This window comes from Oncorhynchus keta, chromosome 16 (assembly GCF_023373465.1).
Source record: "Oncorhynchus keta strain PuntledgeMale-10-30-2019 chromosome 16, Oket_V2, whole genome shotgun sequence".
In the NCBI taxonomy this organism is placed as follows: domain Eukaryota; kingdom Metazoa; phylum Chordata; class Actinopteri; order Salmoniformes; family Salmonidae; genus Oncorhynchus; species Oncorhynchus keta.
The window spans coordinates 9839894-9853886 of NC_068436.1; the positions used below are offsets into that span (position 1 = coordinate 9839894).

At 41.2% G+C, this 13993-nt stretch overlaps 1 protein-coding gene across 2 annotated transcripts in view; it reads left to right on the forward strand.

The window, feature by feature from the left end:
* Positions 1 to 3324: 3324 nt before the first annotated feature.
* Positions 3325 to 13993, forward strand: part of LOC118395550 (zinc finger protein 205-like) — a 67822-nt gene continuing 57153 nt past the window's right edge. Inside the window, exon 1 of one of the 2 annotated variants that reach the window (XM_052465101.1) lies at positions 3325 to 3892. In XM_052465101.1, coding sequence (XP_052321061.1) covers positions 3610 to 3892 — 283 coding nt within the window. In that variant the 5' untranslated portion in view covers positions 3325 to 3609. The other variant, XM_052465105.1, reaches the window with a different exon arrangement.

Below are 13993 nucleotides of genomic sequence, written 5' to 3' on the forward strand. Positions count from 1 at the left end.
TATTTATGTTATTTCAAATTTCTATTTCAACATGGCGGATATCTCTTTGTTTTCTGAGCGCCGTTCTCAGATTATTGCATGGTTTGCTTTTTCCGTAAAGCTTTTTTGAAATCTGACACAGCGGTTGCATTAAGGAGAAGGGTATCTATATTTCCATGTCTAACACTTGTATTTTCATCGACATTTCTAATGAGTATTTCTGTAAAATGATGTGGCTCTCTGCAATATCACTGTATGTTTTTGGAACTAGTGAACATAACGCACCAATGTATACAGAGTTTTTTTAATATAAATATGCACTTTATTGAACAAAACATACATGTATTGTGTAACATGAAGTGCTATGAGTGTCATCTGATGAAGATCATCAAAGGTTAGTGATAAATTTTACCCCTATTTGTGCTTTTTGTGACTCCTCTCTTTGGCTGGAAAAATGGCTGAATTTTTCTGTGACTTGGCGGTGACCTAACATAATCGTTTGTGGTGCTTTCGCTGTAAAGCCTATTTAAAATCGGACACATTGGTGGGATGAACAACAAGATTACATTTAAAATGGTATAAGATACATGTATGTTTGAGGAATTTTAATTATGAGATTTCTGTTGTTTGAATTTGGCGCTCTGCACTTTCACTAGCTGTTGTCATATCAATCCCATTACGGGATTGCAGCGCTAAGAGACACTGCCCATACAAACTCTTGAGCCAGGAGTAAAATCAACTCATAACATTTTCTCAGCTGATAATTACGTCAGTTTGAGTGACCGCAAAGGAAAGATAGTGATGATGATAATTGAAATTGGTTATTCCCCATCCTTTACAACAATCACAATGAGGCATCGCCAACTGTGAACTCTATAGCACACTTTAGACAACCACGGTGAATGTGACTGTATATCAAATGTTGCCATGGTAAACGTTTGATATCATTTTCACCTGACAAGACCACTTTCTCTTAATTAATCGCCTAATATGTTGGCATGCATAACCTTTTAATTTTTGTTTTACAATTACCATTATCAACACACTTGTCGCTCCTGTTTAACAATTTAAAATTGCTTTGTCACAGTAGGAATCAAGTCACTTGCTGATAATGTTGTATACAATGTTGCCTAAAACATTTTAAAGGTCTATTATTTTAATGAAACACAACCAAAGTTAACATAATGCCTTCAATTGCCCAATTTAAGTATATTTTTTTAATGACGTGATATTGCGCTCCAAAAGGATAACTTGAAATAACATAATGTAGGTAATAAAAATAATAATAACACTGCTACATTAATGTGGATATGTGAGAAAGTTCGAGGCATAAATATCACCCCCCCCCCCCTCTCAATAAAATAAATAACTGCTAACCTCCCCTGTTATTTGTAATGCTAAGAGGTTGCATGTCTTGGGGGTATGATCTTTGTGCCTTAGTTAATTTCTGACTCATCATCATTCATGATTAATTCAGGACTATCTGTAATCATGGTAGCATCCACATTAATGTAGCAGTGTTCATAAACATATACTATTCTTACTTACAATAAAAGTGACTCCAAAATGACACAATACATGATATACCATTAATTTCTATTGTGCACAACTTGATCTGTGTTACCTCATATGAAACATTTGATCTCAAATCCAAAATGCTGGAGTAGGCTACAGAGACAAATGAAGTTTTAGCTTCACTGTCCAAATAAATACATAGGGGAGTGTACGTCACCATGTCACTGTGATAAGAGCCAATTTATGCTTGGTCTGAAAATGTGGTCGGAGGTGACGTATGGATGGTGTGGCGCAATTGGGGAGCCTCCAGAGGCATGCAGAAGCCAAATTGGGCTCCGTACCACATCGACGTGGGCCTCTCAAATTGTGTAACAATGTGGAGGGCTCCATATAGCTCCGCATTGACATGATTGGTTGATGGTAGGTGAGGGTGGGAGGTCTAGTATAAACACACACTCACTTCCTTGACAACAGCTCTGTGCTGCTTGGCGAAGTGCAAGAAGTATGAATGCCCTGACTTCTGCAGAGGCCATATCACTGTGAATGCTGTGCAGTCAATGCAGATGTCAGTTAGACCATACAGCACCTTTTAGTCTACAGTCCTTGACCTCAAGCTGTTTGCAGTAAATGGCCTATAAGCCATGTGATGACTGAGGTGAAATATTATGAACTAAAGTGCACATGTACTTGTTGTTCCAGACTGACTTGTCTATACAAACTGGGTCAGAGTATACTTCTGTTTAGGAGTGTAATTAACCACATACCCCTCATTAACTTGTCATTTGAAACAGGCTTGAGTAAATACCTGTTTTTAGAGACAGTAAACCTGGGCAAGAACAAGGACAGTTTAATATTTACCTTACTGAGGTGATGTAGATGGAATAAACACATTACTTTCTACTCTATTCTTGTTAACACACTTGTCTTTCTAAACAAGTCTGCTCTGCGTTTGAAATATATTTATCATGAATAGGAGATTTGATATGTAATAAGCAGTACCGTATTTAAAAGACAGCGCGCATGTTATAACATTTTCATTTAGCGACACCATATGAGCAATGATGCCAATCAATAACATTGTATAGAGATCCCAATAAATTACTAGAGGGGCTTTGTCATCAACCCTAAAAGTTCTATAAAGGTGTGATAATGGCAGCCATGTTGGTCAGGGAGAAATCCAAACCAGTCTAATTGAAATGATTGGCAGTAGGGGCGTAATCCTGTTTTTACTTAGACAGGTAATTCAAAGTAAGGCATGTGATATCAAAAATTGTATAATAGAATTCTTGTCAACCTAAAATATTGTCATAATTATAAGTACAGTTTATATGAGTTTTATGAACATGTTCTGTATAAGTAGCCTCTAAAATATATGTAAACTGACCATAAATGTCTCAAGTTGTGTTTTCCTGGAAAGTGGTGAGTGATAGTATATCAGTACTTATTGCATTTACAACTTGTCTAAGTTCTATCATCAACTGATTTCAGCCAGTGTATGCTATGTTGGCAGTTAATTTGAAAAATTCATAGAATTATTCATCTAAAACAGACTGGCTAGTTAGCTAACAAACATTCAGTGCAGATACATTCTTAAAATGTATTATTTGAACAAATATTTTATCACAGCACTGGCAAAGCATGGGTGACTAACTCCCTGACATAAATGACTTACCTTTATCCCATCACAGGCAAAGTAAAAAATTGTCTATACTGTAAAAATTCATGAAAACAAAAATGGTGTTTTAATTAAAGGTTAGACATACGGTTAGCTGTGTGGTTAAGTTTAAAATCACATTTTAATAAAAAAACATTGTAGAAATGGGCGGGGCTTATGACTTTGTGGCTGTGGTAACGACCCCATAAGAAGGTTTATGTCCTTTCTAGTACCGGTATTCTAATTCCTAATTCTATGTAACATCCTTTCTCGTCAGTGTAAACGGAAGTGAAGTGAACAGTACCGAAGAACATTTCCACTTATCGTTTTTATTGTTGTTATTTAGACGCGTATTTACCGGCACAGCATCACATACGTACCCCCATGCAGTCTTTAATTCGTGTTGGAGACAGGACTTGGTTCATAGATGTTAACTAGGTAACACGAGCGAGCTGCTAACAATGGCTAACTGTATGGTTTTTCACACTCAAATAGCCTCCATCATGGAGGTGCTAGCAAATGCAGCTGTGGCAGACATCTGTAAACTCGTAGACGACGACTATGCAGTGTTTCGTTTGGAAATAACTCAAAGCCAGAAAGAAAACAGGGCATTGCGGAGGAAACTACAGCTACTGGAACTGAAGGTGTCACGGGAGCGCGCAGAGAGGACAATGCGAGAGCGCGTCCTCGCCAGTCGTCCCAGTAATGTCAAGATCCTCGACCGATACAGAGGAATGGCAAGAGGTACGTTTCGCAGAAGGCCGATGCTGCGCGGCCTTAGGCGTTCATATGTACAGTAGCTCCACTGGTGGAAAAAGTACACAGTTGTCATACTTGAGCAAAGGTAAAGATACCTTATTAGAAAATGACTCAAGTTAAAAGTCAACCAGTAACTTATAAACACAGTGTCATCACAATTCTCCCTCCTTTCGAGAGCGCGTCCTCGCGCTAGCTTGCGACTCTACGTCTTACAGGAACGCGCTCACCGGCCAAGCACACGCACTGTCGTGGATGCAAGGTCCGATCCCACTTCTGACACTAGTGTAATGAACCAGCAGGGAGCAGGTCTCGACCCCGGGGTCCGGGGCGCTATCGACTGTGCCGAAAAAGCATGCTCGTTCGGCAGAGTCGATTTCCGCGCTTATAAACCCAGGGTCGTTACAATACTACTTGAGTAAAATACTTAAAATATTTGGTTTTAAATATACTTAAGTATCAAAAGTAAATATAATTTCCAAAATATACTAAAGTATAAAAAAGTAAAAGTATAAATAATTTAAAATGCCTTATATTAAGCAAACCAGACTGCACGTTGTCTTGTTATTTTAATGTAGAGATAGCCCTGTGGCACACTCCAACATAATTTACAAACGAAGCATGTGTGTTTAATGAGTCCACCAGATCAGAGGCAGTAAGATGAACAGATAAGTTCTCTTGATAAGTGCTTGAATTGGACCATTTTCCTGTCCTGCTAAGCACTGAACATGTAAGGAGTACTTTTGGGGGTCAGGGAAAATGTATGGAGTAAAAAGTACATAATCTTCTTTAGGAATGTAGTGAAGTAAAAGTACAAGTTGTCAAAAATAAAAATATTAAAGTAAAGATACTGCCGCAGGTTTCCCTCTGCCCATGTGTTCAGATGTAGATTGTAACACCAGATGTGATTTAAGCAACAACAAAAATGATGGTATGCAGGCATTTTACTGGGAGTTACATGTTTGCCTATACAAAGCATAGCCAGAGATTTTCCAGCTAACCTGGTATTGGCAATACTATCTTCATTCTCAACTGGTGGAAACAGGAGTCTCCTAAAATGTTTGTGTCCAGTGGCAGAGGCTCCGTTTGAAATTAGAAAATGCTCTATTATTAAAAATAAATCAATGTTTTGCTCCATTTTGTAATCCAACAATGTGTGCGCCACCATCTTGTCTATTTCAATTCTTCTCTCATTGATGAGACAGGTGTCTGTCATGCAGCACTTTGGGGTGGACCCCCACCTGTCTCGATCAAGGAGAGAAGATTTGAAATACACAAGTTGTTGGAGTACACATTCTTGGATTAATTAATGGAGTACTTCATGGATTCTTTATTTGACACATTTTCTAAATTCAAACGGACCCCCTGCCACTGGACACTGACATTTTATGACACTATTTCCACAAATCGAGAACGAAGATGGTATTGCCAATACCAGCTTTGTTAAAACATCTCTGCAGACGTTTTGTATAGCCAGACCTGTAACTCCCAGTACAATGGATACCAAAATGTTTGGGTTAAATCACATTATCTGTAACTAATAATTCCCCTGATTACTTAGCCATCTTCGGCAAAGACACCATATTCTATCCTGATTCTTGATTTACTGCATTTCCGATTATATACTCAATTAAAACAATGTGATACATGGAACATAATCGCCATGGACGATTAATTAGGGCCGATTTCAAGTTTTCATAACAATCGGTAATCAGCCTTTTTGGATGCCGATTATGGCCGATTACATTGCAATCCACGAGGAAACTGTGTGGCAGGCTGACCACCGGTTACGGGAGTGCAGCGTCAAAAGGACCTTGTGGCTGCATGGAGCCAAGGTAAGTTGCTAGCTCGCATTAAATTGATCTTATAGAAACAATCTTCATATAATCACTAGTTAACTACACATGGCTGATGATGGTTTGTCCTTGGGGTTTCGTCTGCCATATCAGTTCTGTTATACTCACAGATAGAATTTTAACAGTTTGAAACTTATATGCACATCCTAGCTTCTGATCCTGAGTAACAGGCAGTTTACTTTGGGCACGCTTTTCATCCGGATGTGAAAATACTGCCCCCCTACTCAAGAGATGTTAATTTATCATCGAATCACAGCCTACTTAAACTTCGCCAAACAGCTGATGATTTAACAAAAGCGCATTCACGAAAAAAACACAATCGTTGCATGAATGTACCTAACCATAAACATTAATTCCTTTCTTAAAATCAATACACAGAAGTATATATTTTTAAACCTGCATATTTAGTAAAAATAAATGCATGTTAGCAGGCAATATTAACTAGGGAAATTGTGTCACTTCTCTTGCATTCAGTGCAAGCAGAGTCAGGGTATATGCAACAGTTTGGGCCACCTGGTTCGTTGCGAACTGTGTTTCTTCCTAACAAAGACTGATTAATTTACCAGAATTTTACATAATTATGACATAACATTGAAGGGTGTGCAATGTAACAGCAATATTTAGACTTAGGGTTGCCACCCATATATATATATATATATATATATATATATATATATATATATATATATATATATATATATAAAAATCAGCCGATTAATCTGTAATTGCTTTTTTGGTCCTCCAATAATCGGTATCGCCTTTGAAAAATCATAAATCGGTCGATCTCTACAATCAATAAATAGTATATCAATAAGTTATGAGAAGTGTTACCTTACATCCTTGCCAATTCTAGACAGTGTCAAAACTGTCAATAGTGTACAATAGTGTTGAGCATTGATGGTACCTAACCATCTATTTTCCCCCAATCACCCTCTCAGGTGAAGGACATCTCACTGGAGGCCACAGGAGCTTTGTGAAGCCAGCGGGACACAATACATGGAGAGATGACCAACCAATCACTGTTGATGAGGGCAATGGAACCTCAACCCAGCACATTATCGTGATGGAGGTTAGTTTAATAGTGTTGCATAAAATATGAGTTACTTTGTAAATCAAATGTGGGCAGTTTATTTCAGAATGGCTCCCCTCAGCTATTCACTTGCTTACATTTGCTTGTAAGACTTCCATATGATATTGTTATTAAATTCTAATCATGTACTGGTAATAACATCCTATCTTATTGTGTCAGTCTGCAGATACAGAGGCTGCAGGTCCTGAGGCTGCAGGTCCTGGGGTGAAGCAGGAGAGGTCTGAAAGAAAGGAGGACCTACAGCATAGCATAAACATCCAGACTGGAACGGCTGGAGCGCCCCCTATAGCAACGGAGGACTCCACCACCACCCCAGCGCAGCCCAGAGCCGGCTCAGAGTATTTACCGGTATTTCACCAGATCCAGAGGACGGTTCATTCCCGTGGAGAGGGTGAAGCACTAGTCACTGGCATTGATGATCCATCATGTTCTTACAGTACAGAGATGGACCCTGGCAACATGCCCTTGGGTTTAGAGACACAAACTGATCTATCTAAAGGGGAATGGAACCGGTACAGCAGTAGTATATACTCTGAAGGGTGCCTAGATAAGAAAGGGGAATGTCTGGTTGTAGATGAGGTAATTGTGAAAGTGGAGGGCGACGCTTCTCTCACATGGAATCCAGATCGTCACGTAGGTGACGGACACTCACAGGGCAGAGATTTCTTAGATTACAGGGAAAGCTTAGAGACAAATCCAAATGTTGCGACCCACTCCCCTGTACACATTCTCAGGGATTGCGACCCAGTGTCCACGTCGATGGGGCCTTCTGATTCACACACCCACGTCCTTTTCAATCAGGTATTGAACGCAAACGACATGGCTAGAGCCCAGGCTCAGGGAGGGGGAGCCACATCAGGCAATAGTAAAGAGAAACGGTTTCTCTGCATGTTCTGCAACAAAGGCTTCAGCTGCCCCCAGAAGGTGGAGATCCACCAGAGGGTCCACACAGGGGAGAAACCCTTCAGCTGTACCCAATGTCACATGCGCTTCGCTGAGGCTGGCAGCCTGAAGAGGCACCAGAGGGTCCACACAGGGGAGAAACCCTACAGCTGCCCCCAGTGTGAGAAGAGGTTCTCCCACCAGCACCATCTGAAGAGGCACTTGAAGGTCCACACGGAATAGAGGCCGTTCGCCTGTAAGCACTGTCGGAAGAGGTTTTCAGAGGAGCTTCCTCAGGATTTCACTCTATAACATAGAAAGTAACCATTCCATTCAATGGCTTCTGAAGTTTAGATCAAACCCTGCCCTAAAGATAGACTCAGCGAGATGACGTAGATCAATTTCCACAACATCAAAGAGCATTTTGGGATAAATGCGCCTAAAAAGTCTTAACATAATTTAGCCTACACTAAAGACACTCTTGTTCACAAATTTCATTACTTCCATTCAACAACTTCTATTACTTATTTTCTGACCACTTTTTCTCCCCAATTTCCTGGTCTTGTCCCATTGCTGCAACTCCTGTACGGACAAGGTCGAGTCACGTGCGTTCTCCGAAACACAACCCAGCCGAGCCGCTTCTTGACACAATGCCGCTTAACCCAAAAGCCAGCCACACCAATGTGTCGGAGAAAACACCGTACACCTGGCGACCATGTCAGCGTGCATTGGGCCCGGCCCGCCACAGGAGTTGCTAGAGCGCGATGGGTCAAGAACATCCCTGCCGGCCAAACCCTCCCCTAACCCGGGTGATGCTGAGCCAATTGTGTGCCACCCCATGGATCTCCCGGTTGTGGCCGGCTGCGACAGAGCCTGGACTCGAATCAGGATCTCTTGTGGCACAGCGAGCACTGTGATGCAGTGCCTTGGACCACTGAGCCACTCGGGAGGCCATCAATAAACACTTTTAACATTTATGCAGTTCATTAAGTTACTGCAGATTTGTAATTGAGATGTGTATGTGTGGTTTTCATATGGTGTATTTAAAACGTGTTTGTTTAATAAACAGAAAATAGGACTTTCATTCTAAGACTTTCCCTGTTGGCCCATGTTGACTCCAATGCCTCCAATGCTTCCCACAGTTATGTCAAGTTGGCTGGATGGCCTTTGGGTGGTGGACCATTCTTGATACACACGGGAAACTGTTAAACATGAAAAACCCAGTAGTGTTGCAGTTCTTGACACAAACCGGTGCGTCTGGCATCTACTACCATACCCAATTCAAAGGAACTCAAATATTTTGTCTTGCCCATTCACCCTCTAAATGGCACACATGCACAATCCATGTCTCAATTGTCTCAAGGCTTAAAAATCCTTCTTTAACCAGTCTCCTCCCCTTTATCTACACTGATTTAACAAGTGACATTAATAAGGGATCATAGCTTTCACCTGGATTCACCTGGTCAGTCTGTCAATTAGTACTCAGTGTATATGATCTTCTGTACAATTTGTGTTTACAGTCTGCAGGCCATGAGGACTTGCTGATATCCAGTCTTGTAAGCGAGAGAGAGTGGACCTCTGAGGTGGCTGGTCATAAGCCATGGCCCTGGATCAGGAGCCATCGCTCTTCCTTCCCGAGTCGGAACCAGGACCGAACCACAGGGGAAAGAGACTCCACCACCACACAGCACATAATCCCACCAACACCCAAACAATGGGCTGGATGCGAGCTGTGTTAAGAAGCAGTGCGGCTCGGTTGTGTTGTGAATTTGAGGACGCGTGACTTTCAACCTTCATCTCTCCCGAGCCCGTACGGGAGTTGTAGGGATGAGGCAAGATAGTAGATACTAACAATTGGATACCATGAAATTTGGGTATCCAATTCAAATAAAATAAAATAAATATAAAAAAATAACAATTTGTTCTTGATTGACTTGCCTAGTTAAATAAAGGTAAAACATTAAAATAGTTTAATCTGCCTCACCCATTGTGGAAAGCTAACAGTCAATGTGTGTGAAATGCTTTATAATGTATGTGATATCAACAGGGAGGTATATTTTCTGGTCCTTTCTATATTGACTAGCTTTCATCAAGCTGCCCACTCAAGAAAAAGTTTCAAACTGTAAATCATCAGCATATATTGATCACATCTTTACGAATGCTGCTGAAATGTGCTTTATCCAAATCCATCGGATGTAGCGATCACAATATAGTAGCTTTGGATAAGTTCCAAAGGTTGGGCCTGTTGTATGAGGTCATACAATACGTTTTGTAGTGATTTTAAAAATGGTTCAATTTCAGATTTAACAGTATTAGAGTATTAGTTAGTATATTACATTTACGCAAATCATGAATGCTTTTAAAAAATATCTATATTTATTTATTTCCCCAAAAATTTAAATGTCCATGGAAATACATGGATAGCCATGAGACCCCCACCCCCCAATAGTGATCGACTATCGAGGGGCGCAATCGGGCGATGTTGGCTTGTACACAATCGCCCAACCTTGTTTTAGGAACGTCAGGCAGGATTTAGGCTTCAAACTGCCTAGCCAGTTGTAGCTCAATCTTGAGTGCAATGATCACGTTCCTGCACTGACTGACTGTGTGGAGGCTCCTTGATTTAACTTTACGCTAGCCTACATGATACACTAGTAAAGTAATAAAATATATAGCCGAGGGCAATATTAGACACGAATTACCGTTCTTTGTGCAGCTTCAAATGTCGAACAAAGTTGGAAATTGTTGCGCCTCCCATCTATAATTTTCTTCCCTTATGTTTTGCAAGTTGCAATCCGTTTTTGTTGATACAGTGTTGTCTTTATATCTGAAAATAATAATTTGGGGTATCATCTTTCCAAGGGCTCCATCTGTATGTAGTGGGAAACTGGATGCGGTACACTTCAACTATGAAAGACAAAATGAAAAAAAAAATCCAGAAAATCACATTGTAGGATTTTTAATGAATTTATTTGCAAACTATGGTGGAAAATAAGTATTTGGTCAATAACAAAAGTTTATCTCAATACTTTGTTATATACCCTTTGTTGGCAATGACAGAGATCAAACATTTTCTGCATGTCTTCACACACTGTTGCTGGTATTTTGGCCCATTCCTCTGTGCAGATCTCCTCTAGAGCAGTGATGTTTTGGGGCTATTGCTGGGCAACACGGACTTTCAACTCCCTCCAAAGATTTTCTATGGGGTTGAGATCTGGAGACTGACTAGGCCACTCCAGGACCTTGAAATGCTTCTTACGAAGCCACTCCTTTGTTGCCCGGGCGGTGTCATGCTGAAAGACCCAGCCACGTTTCATCTTCAATGCCCTTGCTGATGAAAGGAGGTTTTCACTCAAAATCTCACGATACATGGCCCCATTCATTCTTTCCTTTACACGGATCAGTCGTCCTGGTCCCCTTTGCCGAAAAACAGCCCCAAAGCATGATGTTTCCACCCCCATGCTTCACAGTAGGTATGGTGTTCTTTGGGTGCAACTCAGCGTTATTTGTCCTCCAAACACGACGAGTTGAGTTTTTACCAAAAAGTTATATTTTGGTTTCATCTGACCATATGACATTCTCCCAATCTTCTGGATCATCCAAATGCTCTCTAGCAAACTTCAGAAGGGCCTGGACATGTACTGGCTTAAGCAGGGGGACACGTCTGACACTGCAGGATTTGAGTCCCTGGCGGCGTAGTGTGTTACTGATGGTAGGCTTTTTTACTTTGGTCCCAGCTCTCTGCAGGTCATTCACTAGGTCCCCCCGTGTGGTTCTGGGATTTGTGCTCACCGTGTGATCATTTTGACCCCACGGGGTGAGATCTTGCGTGGAGCCCAGATCGAGGGAGATTATCAGTGGTCTTGTATGTCTTCCATTTCCTAATAATTGCTCCCACAGTTGATTTCTTCAAACCAAACTGCTTACCTATTGCAGATTCAGTCTTCCCAGCCTGGTGCAGGTCTACAATTTTGTTTCTGGTGTCCTTTGACAGCTCTTTGGTCTTGGCCATAGTGGAGTTTGGATTGTGACTGTTTGAGGTTGTGGACAGGTGTCTTTTACACTGATAACAAGTTCAAACATGTGCCATTAATACAGGTAACAAGTGGAAGACAGAGGAGCCTCTTAAAGAAGAAGTTACAGGTCTGTGAGAGCCAGAAATCTTGCTTGTTTGTAGGTGACCAAATACTTATTTTTCCACCATAATTTGCAAATAAATTCATTAAAAATCCTACAATGTGATTTTCTGGATTTATTTTCTCATTTTGTCTGTCATAGTTCAAGTGTACCTATGATGACAATTACAGGCCTCTCTCATCCTTTTAAGTGGGAGAACTTGCACAATTGGTGGCTGACTAAATAATTTTTTGCCCCACTGTATGTAGCGGTGTAATAATGTTATATGATGTACTGTTTAAGCTTTTGTTTTATGTGTGATGTAAGTGCCTTAATGTGTTTGAACCCCAGGAAGAGCAGCAGCTAATGGGCATCCCTAATAAATACATATGTAGAGTTCTCTACCATGTTTGTGAAGTCTACTTTGTAACCTCCTCCAGCCATCCACCCCTGCAGGTGGATGGCTGGAGGCTAACAGAGGAGACTGGGCAGCCATCTTGGATTTTCAGACAGGTGCAGCCAAGGGCCCAGGGGACAACATCACTGAGCAGGTCAGGAACAGAGACAACATAGAGGAGGTCAGTGGATGGGACAGCATCCTCAACTCTGGGCTGGGGAACAACACTGTTAACCACAACCAGAAACAGACAGTGGAACACAAAACATCAACCAGGCTTAATCTCCATGACAACAGACTGGCTGAGACCAGGGCGAGGCTTAGATTTGGTCTGCGGGGATGGGGAGGTGTCAGTATGCGGCTGGAGAGAACAGACACTGACTCGGCTAGCGATGCTCCGTCCTGCTCCTATAGTTGTGATTCAGAGACTGATGATGCCTCAGGTTAACCTCCTAACAGGTGCTGCCTTCAGCCTGCCTTCTATAGGATCTATCAATTGGAACATGGTGTTAAGGGATTTTTATCAATAATGACTAAATTATGTATACATTTCAATCAGAACTATGACTAAACAGAATACGATTATGTTACTGTATGGATGTATGAATCTTATTATAATCATAATAATGAATATAATGTGTGTAATTATAATCAATCAATTAGAACAAAGACTGTCCGTTCCTTGGTAGAAACTAATGGAAGGTATCGTCAGACTGGCTAGAATGCTGTGTTCCTTATTGGACATCTTATCTACACAGGGAGAGGAGAGACCTTGGGCTGGTAGTAAATGATCAAACAGGTGGTGGACGATGTGGGAAGGCTTGTGAACTATACTGCCATTGTATCGGAGTGGAGGAGGGACCGTTTGAAACCTATGACGTCATTTTTAGTTTATAACCTGTTGTAAATTGTACCGTGATCAGTACTCTTGAGAATAATGCTATTGATTGATTTTGAGACTGGTCTCTGTCCATTTTATGCAAATAAGTATCTTACAAATTCTTAGAAATGGGCTGAGTGTATTAATTGAATTGGTTAATAAACATATAGAAATCAAAGTCCTTTAACACATGGACCCTGCGACAACACAGACACTCCCTGGCCTTCATCCTCCTCACACTCTCCTAATGTTAAACCAGACCTCAGAAAATGCCAGTACTGCCACACTAAATGGCAGCACCAGCCCATTGACAAATGACAGTAGTAGTAACGCTATTAGTAGATCCGGTGGCAAAGAGAAGTGCTTTCCGTGTTCATTCTGTGGGAAAATTTAAGTCGCTCTGGATAAGAGCGTCTGCTAAATGACTTAAATGTAAATGTGAAAACTTTCAGTTTCCCCAAACAGGTGGAGATCCACCAGAGGATGCACACAGGGGAGACATCGTTCAGCTGCCACCTGTGCCGGGCCTGTTTTTCACACTTGTCCATTCTGAAGAGGCACCAGAGGGTTCACACAGGGGAGAAGCCATTTGGCTGCCACCTGTGCAAGTCCAGTTTTTCACACTCATCCAACCTGAAGAGGCACCAGAGTGTCCACACAAGTGAGAAATCCTAGAGCTCCGTGAGAAGAGGTTCTTGCACTAGCTGAAGATGCACCTGAAGATCCACACGAAAGAGCCCGTTTGCCTGTACTCGCTGCGAGAAGAGGTTTTCAGAGAGGAGCTACCTCAGGATACACCATCAGAAAATGCACACGGCCCATGTGTAGTGTCATGTAATGTAGTATTAGTTATTTTGATGTTAATTCT